The 14,990-nt window shown below is 35.2% G+C and overlaps 1 protein-coding gene and 1 long non-coding RNA gene across 8 annotated transcripts in view; one reads left to right on the top strand and one right to left on the bottom strand.

Moving 5' to 3' along the window:
- The window catches only part of LOC125671573 (terminal uridylyltransferase 7-like), a 34,197-nt gene that overhangs the window by 3,647 nt on the left and 15,560 nt on the right, over window positions 1-14,990 (bottom strand). For 3 of the 7 annotated variants that reach the window (XM_056162033.1, XM_056162034.1, XM_056162036.1), the window contains 14 exons: window positions 14,032-14,179; window positions 13,099-13,185; window positions 12,815-12,915; window positions 12,502-12,663; window positions 12,192-12,281; window positions 11,576-11,689; window positions 11,130-11,207; window positions 9,809-9,986; window positions 7,295-7,342; window positions 4,989-5,080; window positions 4,383-4,507; window positions 4,023-4,246; window positions 3,323-3,444; window positions 2,052-2,492 (listed from right to left, as the gene is read on the bottom strand). In XM_056162033.1, the coding sequence (XP_056018008.1) occupies window positions 2,052-2,492; window positions 3,323-3,444; window positions 4,023-4,246; window positions 4,383-4,507; window positions 4,989-5,080; window positions 7,295-7,342; window positions 9,809-9,986; window positions 11,130-11,207; window positions 11,576-11,689; window positions 12,192-12,281; window positions 12,502-12,663; window positions 12,815-12,915; window positions 13,099-13,185; window positions 14,032-14,179 (2,010 nt within the window). Of the gene's footprint in view, window positions 1-2,051; window positions 2,493-3,251; window positions 3,445-4,022; window positions 4,247-4,382; window positions 4,508-4,988; window positions 5,081-7,294; window positions 7,343-9,808; window positions 9,987-11,129; window positions 11,208-11,575; window positions 11,690-12,191; window positions 12,282-12,501; window positions 12,664-12,814; window positions 12,916-13,098; window positions 13,186-14,031; window positions 14,180-14,990 lie in introns of those variants that run through there. The other 4 variants (XR_008802248.1, XM_048907360.2, XM_048907362.2 and 1 more) reach the window with 3 other exon arrangements.
- On the top strand, window positions 5,951-11,623 carry LOC125671582 (uncharacterized). The gene is made up of 4 exons (XR_007368688.2): window positions 5,951-6,052; window positions 6,174-6,674; window positions 6,936-6,966; window positions 11,027-11,623. It is a non-coding gene; the product is annotated as an uncharacterized LOC125671582 (long non-coding RNA).

The following is a 14,990-nucleotide window of genomic DNA, read 5'->3' as shown; positions in this document are numbered from 1 at the left end:
CAACCTGCAACTTAAGATTTGTGAGGCTCTATTCTACCGTTTTCAACAATTGCGATAAATTCCAATTTCTCGATTCATATTTGTGCGCCATGTTTGATGTACTGAAGTTTCAACTTCCGATTGTCAAGTCATTTGCATATGTCATATAAGGTAGTATTTACATCAATGGACAAGTATGGAGACGAAAGATATTTCGTCGGTATTGAAAAGGTTTGAATTTAATATCAAGTTAAAAACCGAACAGCAGAGTGTAAATTCTTTCTGCAACAATATGATTTTCCTTTCTTTGTCGAAGTGGATCAAGTAACTACATTTTCGCGCTGATTGTCAATGTTTAGCTTTTTCATTAGATCCACCTACGAGATTTCGCGATAACAAGCATGGAGGAGTAGACGAAGCTGAATTGTGCATGCTGTACATTATATTTAATGAAAAACACCTTTATTAGACATGCCCGAGCACAAAGTTGGTACTCCTTTTGGTGTAACTGTAAACAACATTTGGGACTAATACACAGTGCAGAGTTATTATCGGTTATTCATAAAATTATTTTGCACCATTACGGAGATCCTATGGAATTGTAGCCTCATCCCGAAAACATCAGAATAAAAAAAAATTGGATAGGGCTAGCTACATTATTGCAGCTAGAAAAAACAAAAACCGTTTCAATGGACCACGAGCACGGTTCGTTTTCCATTTTGGACAAGGGAGATAATCCTAATTTCCGGTCGCTATAATTTTAGAGTCAAACTGGAAACGATAACCGGATCGCGGAACCTCATCGACCGAGATAAAATGAAGACAGAAAATGGCGTTTGTTTCACATTCTACTTTCAACCCTTCCCTTCTCTTGTTGCATTCCTCTCAGTTTCGGTAAAAAATAAAGATTTTATCAAAACAACCACCCACAGATGCAGTTTTCTGGCATTAGGTACCCACCATATATGCAATTTTCTACCAATGACAAGCACCCATAGATTTTTTTTTAATTGCCGTCCCCGGGTACCTCATATGTTTTAATGGAACAGCCCTTAAGAATTTTTTTTAAAAGGGAGTAGTCCTAAATGGGCATCAATATACAACATTAATGCACTGACTAAATGTTTAAATATCTGTTGAATAATAACGTTCTTGCTGCACAAGTTTATCAACTTACAATAAGTTCCATTGAATATCAAAAAATCAATACATCATGATATACATGCATTACTATCATCTGTGAGAGGTTTTAAGCAATAACAAAATCACATGCCAAATGAACAATTAAGCAGCAATGTGAATTTCAACGTGCAAACAAAATGTGTGGAAGACAAGCACCATTACTAATGCCTTGGGTGAATAGGCAATGCATGTTTTAGGACATGTGTACATTTTGTTTAGATGAGCCTAGTAGCCTCTTTCAAACATCCATCTCTTTCAGATATTAATCTACATAGACATCTAACAAAATCTCTCTAGCACCAAGCAAAGTAACACTTTCCTTGTCAGATGAACAAACAAAAAGAGAAATAATCAGTGAGAAAGAAAAGTAAATTACCAGTAGTACTTTAAAGTGAATTTTCCTAGTTAAAAAACAAATTTAATTCAAGAAATTTCAAATAAGATTAAATGACTTGAATAATCGTTTACAATACAGAATGCATGTTGTTTTTGAGACACATGCTTTGAGTTACATACTTCCAGTAGAGGGGTGTCAATTCTACATATTTGTCAGCCATAATTGCATTCAGTGCCATCTTGAACATGAATGGGGGACATTAAAAGTTACGAACAGTATCCTATATGTATATATTGCCAATCAGTGAGATATCATGCACATATCAAAAGGTTAAAATTCCCCCAAAAAGACCAAATCTTTTTAATAAGTTTTAATAAAGCAATGCAATTTCATTAAATCTACCTCCGACAGGACTTCATTCTCTTCGAATAGTTAAAATGTCCACACATAACAAAAACACAGAAGTTTACCACACTTGCGTCAAGGTGTGTGTGCAGAGGGAAGAAAGTACCTGTCAGCTATAAGCATGCAACAAATAAAGATGTAAGCCTACCTGAAGGGGAGACAACACCTGCTGGTAACCAGGAAATTGTCCCTGTAGCAGTTGTGTCCCCTGATGAGATGGATTTAAAAACAATGGTTGGCCCAACATGGCGGGCACATTGTAAAATAAATTGGAATTGTTAGTGGGAATAAAACCAACAGCGGAACCATCTGTAACCTCTGGATTATGATTGCTTGTACGTGAATTATATGGATGCGTCATGTGCTCCTGAATCCACGGACGTTCATGCAAATTGATCGTAGGTGAAGCTACATGTACCTGCATTGAGGAGCCATGACTTCTGGTTTGATGCATTCTGGGATCTTGATTCCTAGGAGGCATCCTGTAGAGCTGCTGATGAGAAGGTGGACCAGTAATGTTTAAGCCCATTCTGGGTCTGTATGGCTGAGACATAGATGTAGGTGGGTTATGAAGAAGTGGTCTGCTGTCCTGAAGTGTCAAAAGCAAATTAATTTATTGATGACAAAGAGCTTGCAAACAAGCAAATTCGGGGGGGGGGTTAGAAGTTTTGAAAATATTTTCTGTTTTCCATTGATTCCTTTAATGAGATATTTCATTTTAAGCCAAATTATATGGTTATCTCTCTTCGTTTTGTATGAAAATTCATATTAAAATATCTGTATTGGCCTAAAAAATCATTTAAAAATTATAACTTTTCAAAATTGACCAGACAGTAGGCAGCAAAACAATACTATCGTTCACAGTTCTTTACTGAATTAAGAACACCTGAATGGATAACATCTTCTAAACTGTGATGAAACTTCAAAGTTCATGCCAATTTGAATAATCAAATTAAAGGCAAGTTAACTGTCAGTTAAAGTTAACTAACTTTCGTGCAACTGGGTCCAGACATATGGGGTTGTTACGCAAAAACATGAATTACAATTCATCGTAAAACCGATTTCAAACTGTATAATGTCTCCATAAGAAACCTATCCCACAGACAAATACTAGTGGTGATTGGTTAAAATCTTTTTAAGCCAAACAATTCAAAATCTATATCCCACACACTTTTACTAATAATCAACTTGATCTACTTTTGCTGAAGTGGGATTGAATAATCAACTTGATCTAACAGTATCAATTCTTTACTATAGCACATGCGATATGCACGTACTTATAAAAATATCAGTATAATTATATGCATGTGTACAATTCATTCTGTATAATACCGTCTGTGTTACCTACCCTCTGAGTGACTGTGGGAGACATGTACCCGGGTTGATATTGGGGTACTGATGGTTGTCTGTGTTACCTACCCTCTGAGTGACTGTGGGAGACATGTACCCGGGTTGATATTGGGGTACTGATGGTTGTCTGTGTAGGGACTGCCTTGTATGCGGCGAGTAGTCCTGGCTCTCAGAGTTGCTCCTTCTGTAAGCTGTGTGAGAAAAAATACTCTTTTTTAATATAAATGGATATGTCTGGCAGCACATACATGTACACAGCAAACCGAACATAAATTCATAGGCTAATATTTTTTACTTTAAAATTAAATCACTGATTATTTGAGATATCACCCTGGTAATACTAGTATTATCACAAATATAAGTTGTTTTTTTAAAACAATATTGAAATGACCAATGTCATTCTTGTACAATGTAATATGATACAGAAATAATGACTGTTATGCTGAAGTACCAGTAGGAGAGTGAACATACCCTTGTACATGAAAAATAAACCTATAAAACACTCCTCTTTGATCCACTGTAAATTATAGGCAAATATTAGGTCCCTGGGTCAGAACAATGTGAACATCATTAAATGATAATGAAGTATTGTCCAAATTTCAAGTCTATTGGATAAGCCATATAAGAAGAGAAGTGTTCACAAGCTATTTTACACCCTCCACCCCTTCACAAGATTTTGTGACAGACAGATGGACAGAATGTAAAAAAACAATATGTCTCCCCCAGGAAGAAGGGAGAAATAACTGATGTTATCATAACATTTTATCACCTCTAGGTATATTATTTCCCTGCTGGTTATTATGATTGCGGGGATGCTCCCTCTGGTGGCTATTCTGATTGTGAGGATACTCCCTCTGGTGGCTGTTCTGATTGTGGAGGTAATCCCTCTGCTGGCTATTTATCAGCTGCATCTCTCTCTGCTGGTTGAACAACTCTAGTTTACCAGCAGCATTTTTCTCTTCCATCAGTCTTCTTTCTCTTTCTTTTTCTTCCCTTCAATTACCCATCCAAACTTTTTTCAGTTTATTCAGAGAAATGTAGTTCACAAGAATATAACACAACTATCCCATATAATGCAGATTTACTGAGGGGGGGGGGGGTATGAAATTCCTGTATTTGCTATCCCTACCTTTCTTTTCTGTTCAAAACGATTGGACATTCTTTTGCAATGTGTCCAATTTTGTTACACACTCTACAACCTCTATCATTTGGTGGACTTCCTTCTGTTAATCGAGTCTTGTCAAAGAAAAAGTCCTAAATGAAGAACAATATTTCAATTAACTATCATTCCATCTCTACATTTACATTATGCACATGTAGCTGTTCTTACAGTAATACATGTATCTTAAAGGCCAAGATTTTTGTACCAGCGGAAAACCCCAAGTAAAGAGCAGAGCTTATTTTTACAAATATGATGCACTGTGGCAAAGATGGCCATGCAGCCTGCTAATCCATATACACAAAACACTATGCACTATAGTGGTCTCAGTAAAAAAAACAGTGATAAACCAAGCCGAACTTGTAATCTGAATGAGTTTTACAGATTTCATATGCAGCGTTAACATATGAGGCCACCAATGCACAGTCACACTTGGGTGGTTATGTAAATCAACACTTATTCTGTTGTTATTCAACTTGCTTGATAAGCGGCAATTCTTTCAACCTTGACTGCTTAAATTATAGTTCGGGGCTTAAAATCTCAGTCTTTGATTTCTACATTGTACATCATACTTACAGCTGGGCTTGAGAACACTGTTGGAATTTTGTTCACAGGTGTGCAGTACAGCAACCTCCCATGCACAAAGGCCTTCACTATGTACTGGTGCACTGTGAAGATAACATTGAGAGTCAATCACAACAAAACACAAAACTCTTCCATATACATCTATATTCACTTAGTCTCAGACAACAAAACACAAAACTCTTCCATATACATCTATATTCACTCAGTCTCAGACAACAAAACACAAAACTCTTCCATATACATCTATATTCACTCAGTCTCAGACAACAAAACACAAAACTTTTCCATATACATCTATATTCACTCAGTCTCAGACAACAAAACACAAAACTCAGACAGGAATGTTGCTCTCTCATTGAATAAATTGTGTTGTGTGACTGCTGACTATATTTCTAAAGACAGTAAGAAATCCATACAAGACAATATGGCAGTTTGTTGAAAAACCATTACAAAGTCTAGATTTAAAGTTTGCCTCGCCATATATTTGGGCTTTATCAACCCAATATATATCTTAAGATGATTAGTACAACCCTATTGACTATAATATTATTACATCATATCGCGAGAACATAAATTCACTAGTGCTCTGTTGATCAAGGGTCTTTACATGTATTTTAGCAATATAAAAATAACAGAGAGTAATTTCAATTTGCGAGTGATGCTTCTCGAGAAATTATGTAATAATAAATTCCTTGTGCATATTTATGAATTTACAGTATATAAAGTGATCTTCTTTTACAGTAATATGAAGAAACACTGCTTATAACAAGATAATGTTGAGGTCTCAACTCAATCCCTTCATGCATCTTTTATAATGATGAGCAACTCGCATGCTGCAAACTACGCCTGTCCAATATATTCAGTGATGCAGCAGTAATAAAAGGTTTAACATACAAATAAACCACTCTTTGGTTTACAAAATGGCTCTGACAGTGTTTTCTTTTACACTTTCTCTATATATCTTTTTATCTGACCCACAAGGTGCTGACGGATGGTGAGACATGCAGTTGAACAGATGCTCTGTGCTGCACCATAATATGACCAGTCTATGACGGGTATGAAAATTATGGGTATAGTGAGATCGGTTATAAAGAATTCTGCTTATAATGAGATGCTTTTCATTCCCCTCTTATAAAATCAATTTCTAATATAACAAAATCTACTTTTTTTTGTCAGTTAAGACCTTTATGGAGATCTGGAAAAGTTTCCCTTGAAACTAAAGTAAAGATCTATAGCAGTAATGTCAAGTCCATATTACTTTATGGAGCAGAGTGCTGGAAACTCGTTCAGAGCGACCTTAAGAAGCTGTCATCCTTCCATAACACCTGCCTTAGGAGAATCTGCAAAATCTATTGGCCGAAAAAGATCTCTAATAAAGACCTATGGAGTAAGACATCTCAAAAGAGCATCCAATTAGAAATTAAACAACGCAGATGGAGGTGGCTAGGGCACGCCATGAGAATGAACAAAGCATGCGCAGCAAATGTCGCTCTCAGATGGACTCCTGAAGGGAAAAGAAAGAGGGGAAGACCAAAAGAAACCTGGCGAAGAATGATAGATGGAGAGTTGAAAGAGATGGGACTGACCTGGAAAGAAGCGGAAAAGAAGGCAAGGGACAGACAAGTGTGGCGGGAGCTGATTTCAGCCTTATGTGCAGACATGCACGAAGAGGACTAAGTAAGTAAAGTAAAATCTACTTTTAGAGTGGTTGACTGCACCTGCAGAGATTAAGAGGGCTCAAATAGCATTAATGCCTGCTGCCTAATCTTATTATGTATTCAGTACATAATCAAATATGACTTAATTTTTTTTTGAAAGTGCATTGTATGCATTTAATATATCAATTAATTTCAGTGATTAATTTGTGAAATTTATAATGATGTGTTTAGTGTACTATTGTACAAAATACTATTATATTATACACAATATTCATTTTAGGTCATGACCTCAAAGGAGAATCAAAATTCAGGTACCAAAGCCGAAATAATTTACAACTTAAAAAGTTGAAAAAGAAGTACATGTAAAAAATTATGGACTAGCAGTACTTTAGTAGCACCATGATTGCAGATATAAAATTTTAAGTCCCATAACTCTAGCTAATAAATTTGAAAGTGGAAAGGAGCCTTCCTCTACCTAATCCAAGTTAATATGTATTGTGTATAAAATTTATGAAAATCTCCAGGAAACTTAAATTATCACATGCCACAGAAAGTGCTGACTGATGGACAGATTATAGGACGTCCTCCGCCTACTAAATCTAAAAGTCCTGTATGTTCTAGCAATCAGGCCTCACTTACTTTTTCTAGACAATCCTCCACCAAGATTGTGGCTCAAATCAAATGGATCTGAAAGAAAGAAGTAAAATTTGACATAATTTATACATGAAAATAAAAATGACTTTTAAAAAATTGTATCTATAGATTTCCTTTCTTTCTATTGTTAAAGAGATTCTTACACTTAATTCCAACAGATTTTCTAACCCTCTACTGCTATAGATTCTCTTACCCTCTACTGCTATAGATACTCTTACCCTCTACTGCTATAGATTTTCTTACCCTCTACTGCTATAGATTCTCTTACCCTCTACTGCTATATATTCTCTTACCCTCTACTGCTATAGATTCTATTTACCCTCTACTGCTATAGATTCTCTTACCCTCTACTGCTATAGATTCTATTACCCTCTACTGCTATAGATTCTCTTACCCTCTACTGCTATATATTCTATTACCCTCTATTGCTATAGATTCTCTTACCTTCTACTGCTATATATTCTCTTACCCTCTACTGCTATAGATTATATTACCCTCTACTGCTATAGATTCTCTTACCCTCTATTGCTATAGATTCTCTTACCCTCTACTGCTATAGATTCTCTTACCCTCTACTGCTATATATTCTATTACCCTCTACTGCTATATATTCTATTACCTTCTATTGATATAGATTCTATTACCCTCTATTGATATAGATTCTATTACCCTCTATTGCTATAGATTCTCTTACCCTCTACTGCTATAGATTCTCTTACCCTCTACTGCTATATATTCTATTACCCTCTACTGCTATAGATTTTCTTACCTTCTACTGCTATATATTCTATTACCCTCTACTGCTATATATTCTCTTACCCTCTATTGCTATAGATTCTCTTACCCTCTACTGCTATAGATTCTCTTACCCTCTACTGCTATATATTCTATTACCCTCTACTGCTATATATTCTATTACCCTCTATTGATATAGATTCTATTACCCTCTATTGCTATAGATTCTCTTACCCTCTACTGCTATAGATTCTCTTACCCTCTACTCTATATATTCTATTACCCTCTACTGCTATAGATTTTCTTACCTTCTACTGCTATATATTCTATTACCCTCTACTGCTATAGATTCTCTTACCTTCTACTGCTATAGATTCTCTTACCCTCTACTGCTATAGATACTCTTACCCTCTACTGCTATAGATTTTCTTACCCTCTACTGCTATAGATTCTCTTACCCTCTACTGCTATATATTCTCTTACCCTCTACTGCTATAGATTCTATTTACCCTCTACTGCTATATATTCTATTACCCTCTAATGCTATAGATTCTCTTACCTTCTACTGCTATAGATTCTCTTACCCTCTACTGCTATAGATACTCTTACCCTCTACTGCTATAGATTTTCTTACTCTCTACTGCTATAGATTCTCTTACCCTCTACTGCTATATATTCTCTTACCCTCTACTGCTATAGATTCTATTTACCCTCTACTGCTATATATTCTCTTACCCTCTACTGCTATAGATTCTATTTACCCTCTACTGCTATATATTCTCTTACCCTCTACTGCTATAGATTCTATTTACCCTCTACTGCTATAGATTCTCTTACCCTCTACTGCTATAGATGCTATTACCCTCTACTGCTATAGATTCTCTTACCCTCTACTGCTATATATTCTATTACCCTCTATTGCTATAGATTCTCTTACCTTCTATTGCTATAGATTCTCTTACCCTCTACTGCTATAGATTCTCTTACCCTCTACTGCTATAGATTCTATTACCCTCTACTGCTATATATTCTATTACCCTCTATTGATATAGATTCTATTACCCTCTATTGCTATAGATTCTCTTACCCTCTACTGCTATATATTCTATTACCCTCTACTGCTATAGATTTTCTTACCTTCTACTGCTATAGATTCTATTACCCTCTACTGCTATATATTCTCTTACCTTCTACTGCTATAGATTCTCTTACCCTCTACTGCTTTAGATTCTATTGACCCTCTACTGCTATAGATTCTCTTACCCTCTACTGCAATAGATTCTCTTACCCTTTCCTGCTATAGATTCTCTTACCTTCTATTGCTATAGATTCTCTTACCCTCTACTGCTATAGATTCTCTTACCCTCTACTGCTATAGATTCTCTTACCCTCTACTGCTATAGATTCTATTACCCTCTACTGCTATATATTCTATTACCCTCTATTGATATAGATTCTATTACCCTCTATTGCTATAGATTCTCTTACCCTCTACTGCTATATATTCTATTACCCTCTACTGCTATAGATTTTCTTACCTTCTACTGCTATAGATTCTATTACCCTCTACTGCTATATATTCTCTTACCTTCTACTGCTATAGATTCTCTTACCCTCTACTGCTTTAGATTCTATTGACCCTCTACTGCTATAGATTCTCTTACCCTCTACTGCAATAGATTCTCTTACCCTTTCCTGCTATAGATTCTCTTACCTTCTACTGCTATAGATTCTCTTACCCTCTACTGCTATAGATTCTCTTACCCTCTATTGCTATACATTTGCCATTCCACAATTTCTCAAACTTGGTAAGCGTTTCCTGTTGTCTGATGCATACAACACACTCATCCATTTTGAAGTCCTCTGTATAGAATCTGAACAATCCGGTCCAAAGCTCCCCTACACTGGCGTTGTTTTTCCCATGGTGCTTCCATAGTTTGGGCTAAAACAATGTTTCCAGTAGACATTGATTTAAACAACTGCACTATAAGTTCTTTTACCAGTAGACATTGATTTAAACAACGGCACTATATGTTCTTTTACCAGTAAATATTGATTTAAACAACTGCACTATATGTTCTTTTACCAGTAGACATTGATTTAAACAACTGCACTATATGTTCTTTTACCAGTAGACATTGATTTAAACAACGGCACTATATGTTCTTTTACCAGTAGACATTGATTTAAACAACTGCACTATATGTTCTTTTACCAGTAGACATTGATTTAAAAAAACGGCACTATATGTTCTTTTTTTTAAAAGTAAACATTTGAAAATACTTTGAACAGTATTTTTATGCCCCTGTAATTGGGGGAGTATAGTGTTTAGTCTGTCCATCCTGTCTGTTTTATTTAAAGACATAGTCTAATAATGTTCGATAAATATGCTTTATGCTCCCCTGATTTATTGACAATCCGATGATAATGACAATAACCAACCTACAAAGTTCCATGCTACATTGTTATAAAATCCCTGATATGACATTTTACCCCCCTCCATCCACCTTAATATCTTGTGTAAAGAATGGTGAAAAACCATTAAAGCACCCCCACTGTATCACCATATCAATTTCTGCAAATTTCAAATTGCCCATTATCATGCAACCTAATGTTCAGAATATGTCTTCTGGGTATCAATGTTTTCAGTAAATATTTCTTTAAACTAATTTTTTTTTTACATTCCATTGTGTAGATCTATTCATTACAAGAACAGTCTGAACAATAATCATATGATTTTTAAATAGAGGCCAAAACCTGAAAATTATCACATCATTATCATCAAATGACACTGGATTTGGATCCCAACATACTAAAAACAATGCCAAAAATCAAGGAAGCTGGCAGTATATCTGGAAGCATTATAATATTGTTATCCTAGGTTGAAATTATGACATCTTATATATTCTGTAGTATCAATTATTTTTGTTCAGTAAATTTTGTGATTTGAAATATTTTGTGGTTAAATAGCTGTTTTTGTAGGGAACTTCAATTTGTTTCGTACCAAGAAAACAAAGAAAACTGAGAACCAGCCATCCTTCCCTTGAAAATAAAATTGTGATGAGACAATCCATTAGATACATACTAAAGCCTCAATGTCATCAAAGTACCAAGCGTTCCAACCCTCCACGACGTTTTCCGGCTTCTCCGATTCCGAGTGGAGCTACAAGGAAGCACGAGATTGTTTTAGACATGCTTAGATTTCACAGGGGGTTGTTTGTTAGACAGCCACCCAGAGACATTCAGATATACAGGACAGCAGTTTGCAATTTTTAGACTTGGCAATTTAATTTTGTTGGATGTCATATACTGTAAAAGTGGTTATTTACGCGTGGGGAAATTTACGTGATCACATAATTAGTGTATCTCACATGTGTATAGTTATAAATATTTGATATAATATATTCAGTTACCACGAATGTTTCCACCACGCGTAATGTTGGAAGTGGAAAAACGCGTACTTAACCCCCAGCGTAAATAACCACCTTTACCGTACTGCTATTAGACAATCTTTAGGATTGCGATTTTCACCTCTTGTAGAACAGGAAGTACAGGCGGGTTACATTGCTGGAGGTAGTAGATCAGCATTAGAATGTAGGCATAGGAGGACAAACTGCCACGTGATGCATCACCAATCTCACATATCTGTCAAGGCAATCGAGTTAATGGTCAAGTGCAGTATAATATAGATAGCGGTCAAGTACACCAAATATATGTTTCATGACAAAGCACAGTACAATACAGTCATAAAGCATAATACAACATATTTGATAATCAAGTACTGTACAATATACATGTAGTTAATGGTCAAGTACTGTACAATATAATTAATGGTCAAATACTGTATGATATTGTTAATGGCCACATACTATACAATGTACATGTAACTAATGGTCAAAAACAGAACGCAGTTAATGGTCAAGTAAAATGTGATACAGTGATGGTCAGAAGAGCAGAATCCAGCTAAGTGGGGAAGTCATCAATATCTAAATCCTTGTTTGCTTCCGTACACGGAGGTATCACATCTTTATGTGGTATGGAGTGTACCAATTTTACATACATGTGTATTAGAAGGAAGTTTTGCTTTTTCTATGTATATTTTAGAAAACAAGAAAAGGTAAACTAAAAGTAATAAAAATAGATTTACCTTTGCAAATACTTTAAAAGCATAGCCCAGAACTTTAACACGGCTATCCATCATGGAGTACAAACTAATCATCCTAGTATTGTGTAAGGCCTGAAACAAAATTATTTACATTATGAACAAGTTTTTTATGATTTTATTTTCGGTGAGAGAGAGAGAAAGAGATGAAGGAAAAACAGACTGGGACTTTATAGTATTGCAGAAATGATTTTCATTGAAATAATTTATCCTGTTGTTTTCTGAATTGTAAATCTTTTCATTTTCTCCAAATTCGTATGCAAAAATTTATTTTGTGCAAAATCAAATGATTTACCAGTAGATTATAGAGGCTGATGTCACCTTCCAATTGAGATCTTCTGTGTCTGAATTTGATGATAGGAACTTTGGCTGTTGTTATTGGAAACACATTGTATAAGCCTTTATGTGTTTTCAACTTTTTGGTGACTTTTTCAATGCAGTCTACATAGTTCAAGCTCTAGTGTAGAAAAACAAATATCAATCCTTAATTCAAAATACTGGTGTATACTCTTATTAGCTTTTAAATCAAATACATTGTTTCAAATTTGTTTTAGTGTATTCTTTACTGTGCTTTCGTTTAATTAAAGACCCAATGAGAGATGTTCTACCTCAGGTATTCGTAGATCATCAAAGGTCATACAAAGGTCAAGGTCACTATGGCGAAAACCAAAGCCATTGTTCGATGATCCAAACAATTCAAGTCTGGCAGCTGAAAGTGAAATTTTGAAATATATGTAGCTCTGTGAAAGAAGTTACTCTTGAGGGTTGTGTTACGTTTCTGTCATTCTTGCATATTGATACTTTTCCGAGATGAATTTCACACCAATCATCCTGATACTGGTATCAAAGCCTTTCCATTACAAAGATTCACCGTCTGATTGATAATACATACTGGGATAAAGTTCCTGTATAAACTGCTCTAGTTCCCTCCGGATGCTTTCCCGTTCTCGGATTTCTTCACGTGATGGTGCAAAATCCTCTGACAAGTAAAATAAAAGGATCAAAAGGTAGAATGGATTTAATGTTACCTCTATTTCAAAGTAAAACAATACACTACATGTGTATGTAAGCGGTGGTCAATACTTCTTTGAAACAAGATGCATCTGTGACACACACACTTGTGGATCTGTAATGCATGGTTTTATAGATCTGTAATGCAAGGTTTAATGAATCTGTAATGCAAGGTTTTATGAATCTGTAATGCAAGATTTAATGGATCTGTAATGCATGGTTTTATGGATCAGTAATGCAAGGTTTAATGAATCTGTAATGCAAGGTTTTATGAATCTGTAATGCAAGATTTAATGGATCTGTAATGCATGGTTTTATGGATCTGTAATGCAAGGTTTAATGAATCTGTAATGCAAGGTTTTATGAATCTGTAATGCATGGTTTTATAGATCTGTAATGCAAGGTTTTATGGATCAGTAATGCAAGATTTAATGGATCTGTAATGCAAGGTTTTATGAATCTGTAATGCAAGATTTAATGGATCTGTAATGCATGGTTTTATGGATCTGTAATGCATGCTTTTACACATCCCTAATGTCCCAGCTTGATACTGAATGGAGGGAATATAACTTACAATGTTAATTTTCATTATTAATTGTTGATAAGTAACTGATAGAAAAATTGACAGTTCTGCTTTTAAACAAATAACTTCAATATGCATGCTCTGTGTGCAATATCTACTGTAATCTACATTGAGTAAATTCCAATTCATTGTACAAGAAGAAAGAATAACAAGATAACATGCAATGATCCTACATTCATCTGTGTGCTTGTAAAAAAAAACATTATTAAACAATGCTGCTGTAACTCTTACTTGGCACTTGTTTCATGACCTCTGTAACTAGCTTCAAGTGCTCTTTTGTCATGGGAGGAAGGGGACGTAACTCTGGCAATGTATCTTCTGGACAATTCATCTTCAGATGACCCTCTTTCTCACACACCACACACAACACTTTTGGACCCTGATGAAAATTAAACGTCACACAATATCTAAAAGAAAGTCAAATACAATGACCATGCCTAAATATGTTACCATGTGATAAACAGGAAATAAATATTGGAAACTTGAGTTTCCTTAGTCCCTCAGAGAGTTAGAATGTGCTAAACTTCAAACTACACTATGTAAGGATTCTGTCACTGTAAAATTGAACTGAATGTTTCTTCAGAGAAAACATTTATATGATTTTCCATCTATAGTTCTATTTAAGACCCCACCTTGAACTTGAGATTAATGACTGTATGAGATTCCGGAGTAAACTCCTTATGTATATGATCCATATTGGAACCAAATTTTATTTCAGCAATGAAATGGAAGACTTCTTAGATCCACGCCGTATACTCTGCGTAAGAAGATCTGACATAACCCGATTAGGGGTCATGTTCAGATGAACTTTATATCAGCCAATCAGCGTGTCGGCTTTGAAATTGTCGGTGTTTACAATTCAAGGAAAACAGCTGCGATTGTTTGGTTTGAAAGAAAACACATCCCAGTTAGATGCGACGTCGCAATGCACCATTTACGTCGACTGGCATTATATTCCTTGCATTAATCAAGTAAACTATTTTGAAAACTATTCAAATCGTACCCATCCCTATTCATACATAAATCGCAATTCACAATTAATTTGATTTGGGTGTATTTTATCTCTTATGTTTTTTGGTTTGTATGGACGGAATAGATTAGGCCTTATTGCGAAAGTTTAAAATTCCTTATGTGAGAATATACAATTTTATAGTGTGCAATAAACTTCGTGGGAAAGCGATTACTGCAAC

The sequence above is a fragment of the Ostrea edulis genome, chromosome 4 (assembly GCF_947568905.1).
Source record: "Ostrea edulis chromosome 4, xbOstEdul1.1, whole genome shotgun sequence".
Classification (NCBI taxonomy): Eukaryota; Metazoa; Mollusca; class Bivalvia; order Ostreida; family Ostreidae; genus Ostrea; species Ostrea edulis.
This window is presented reverse-complemented; position numbering and strand designations above follow the sequence as displayed.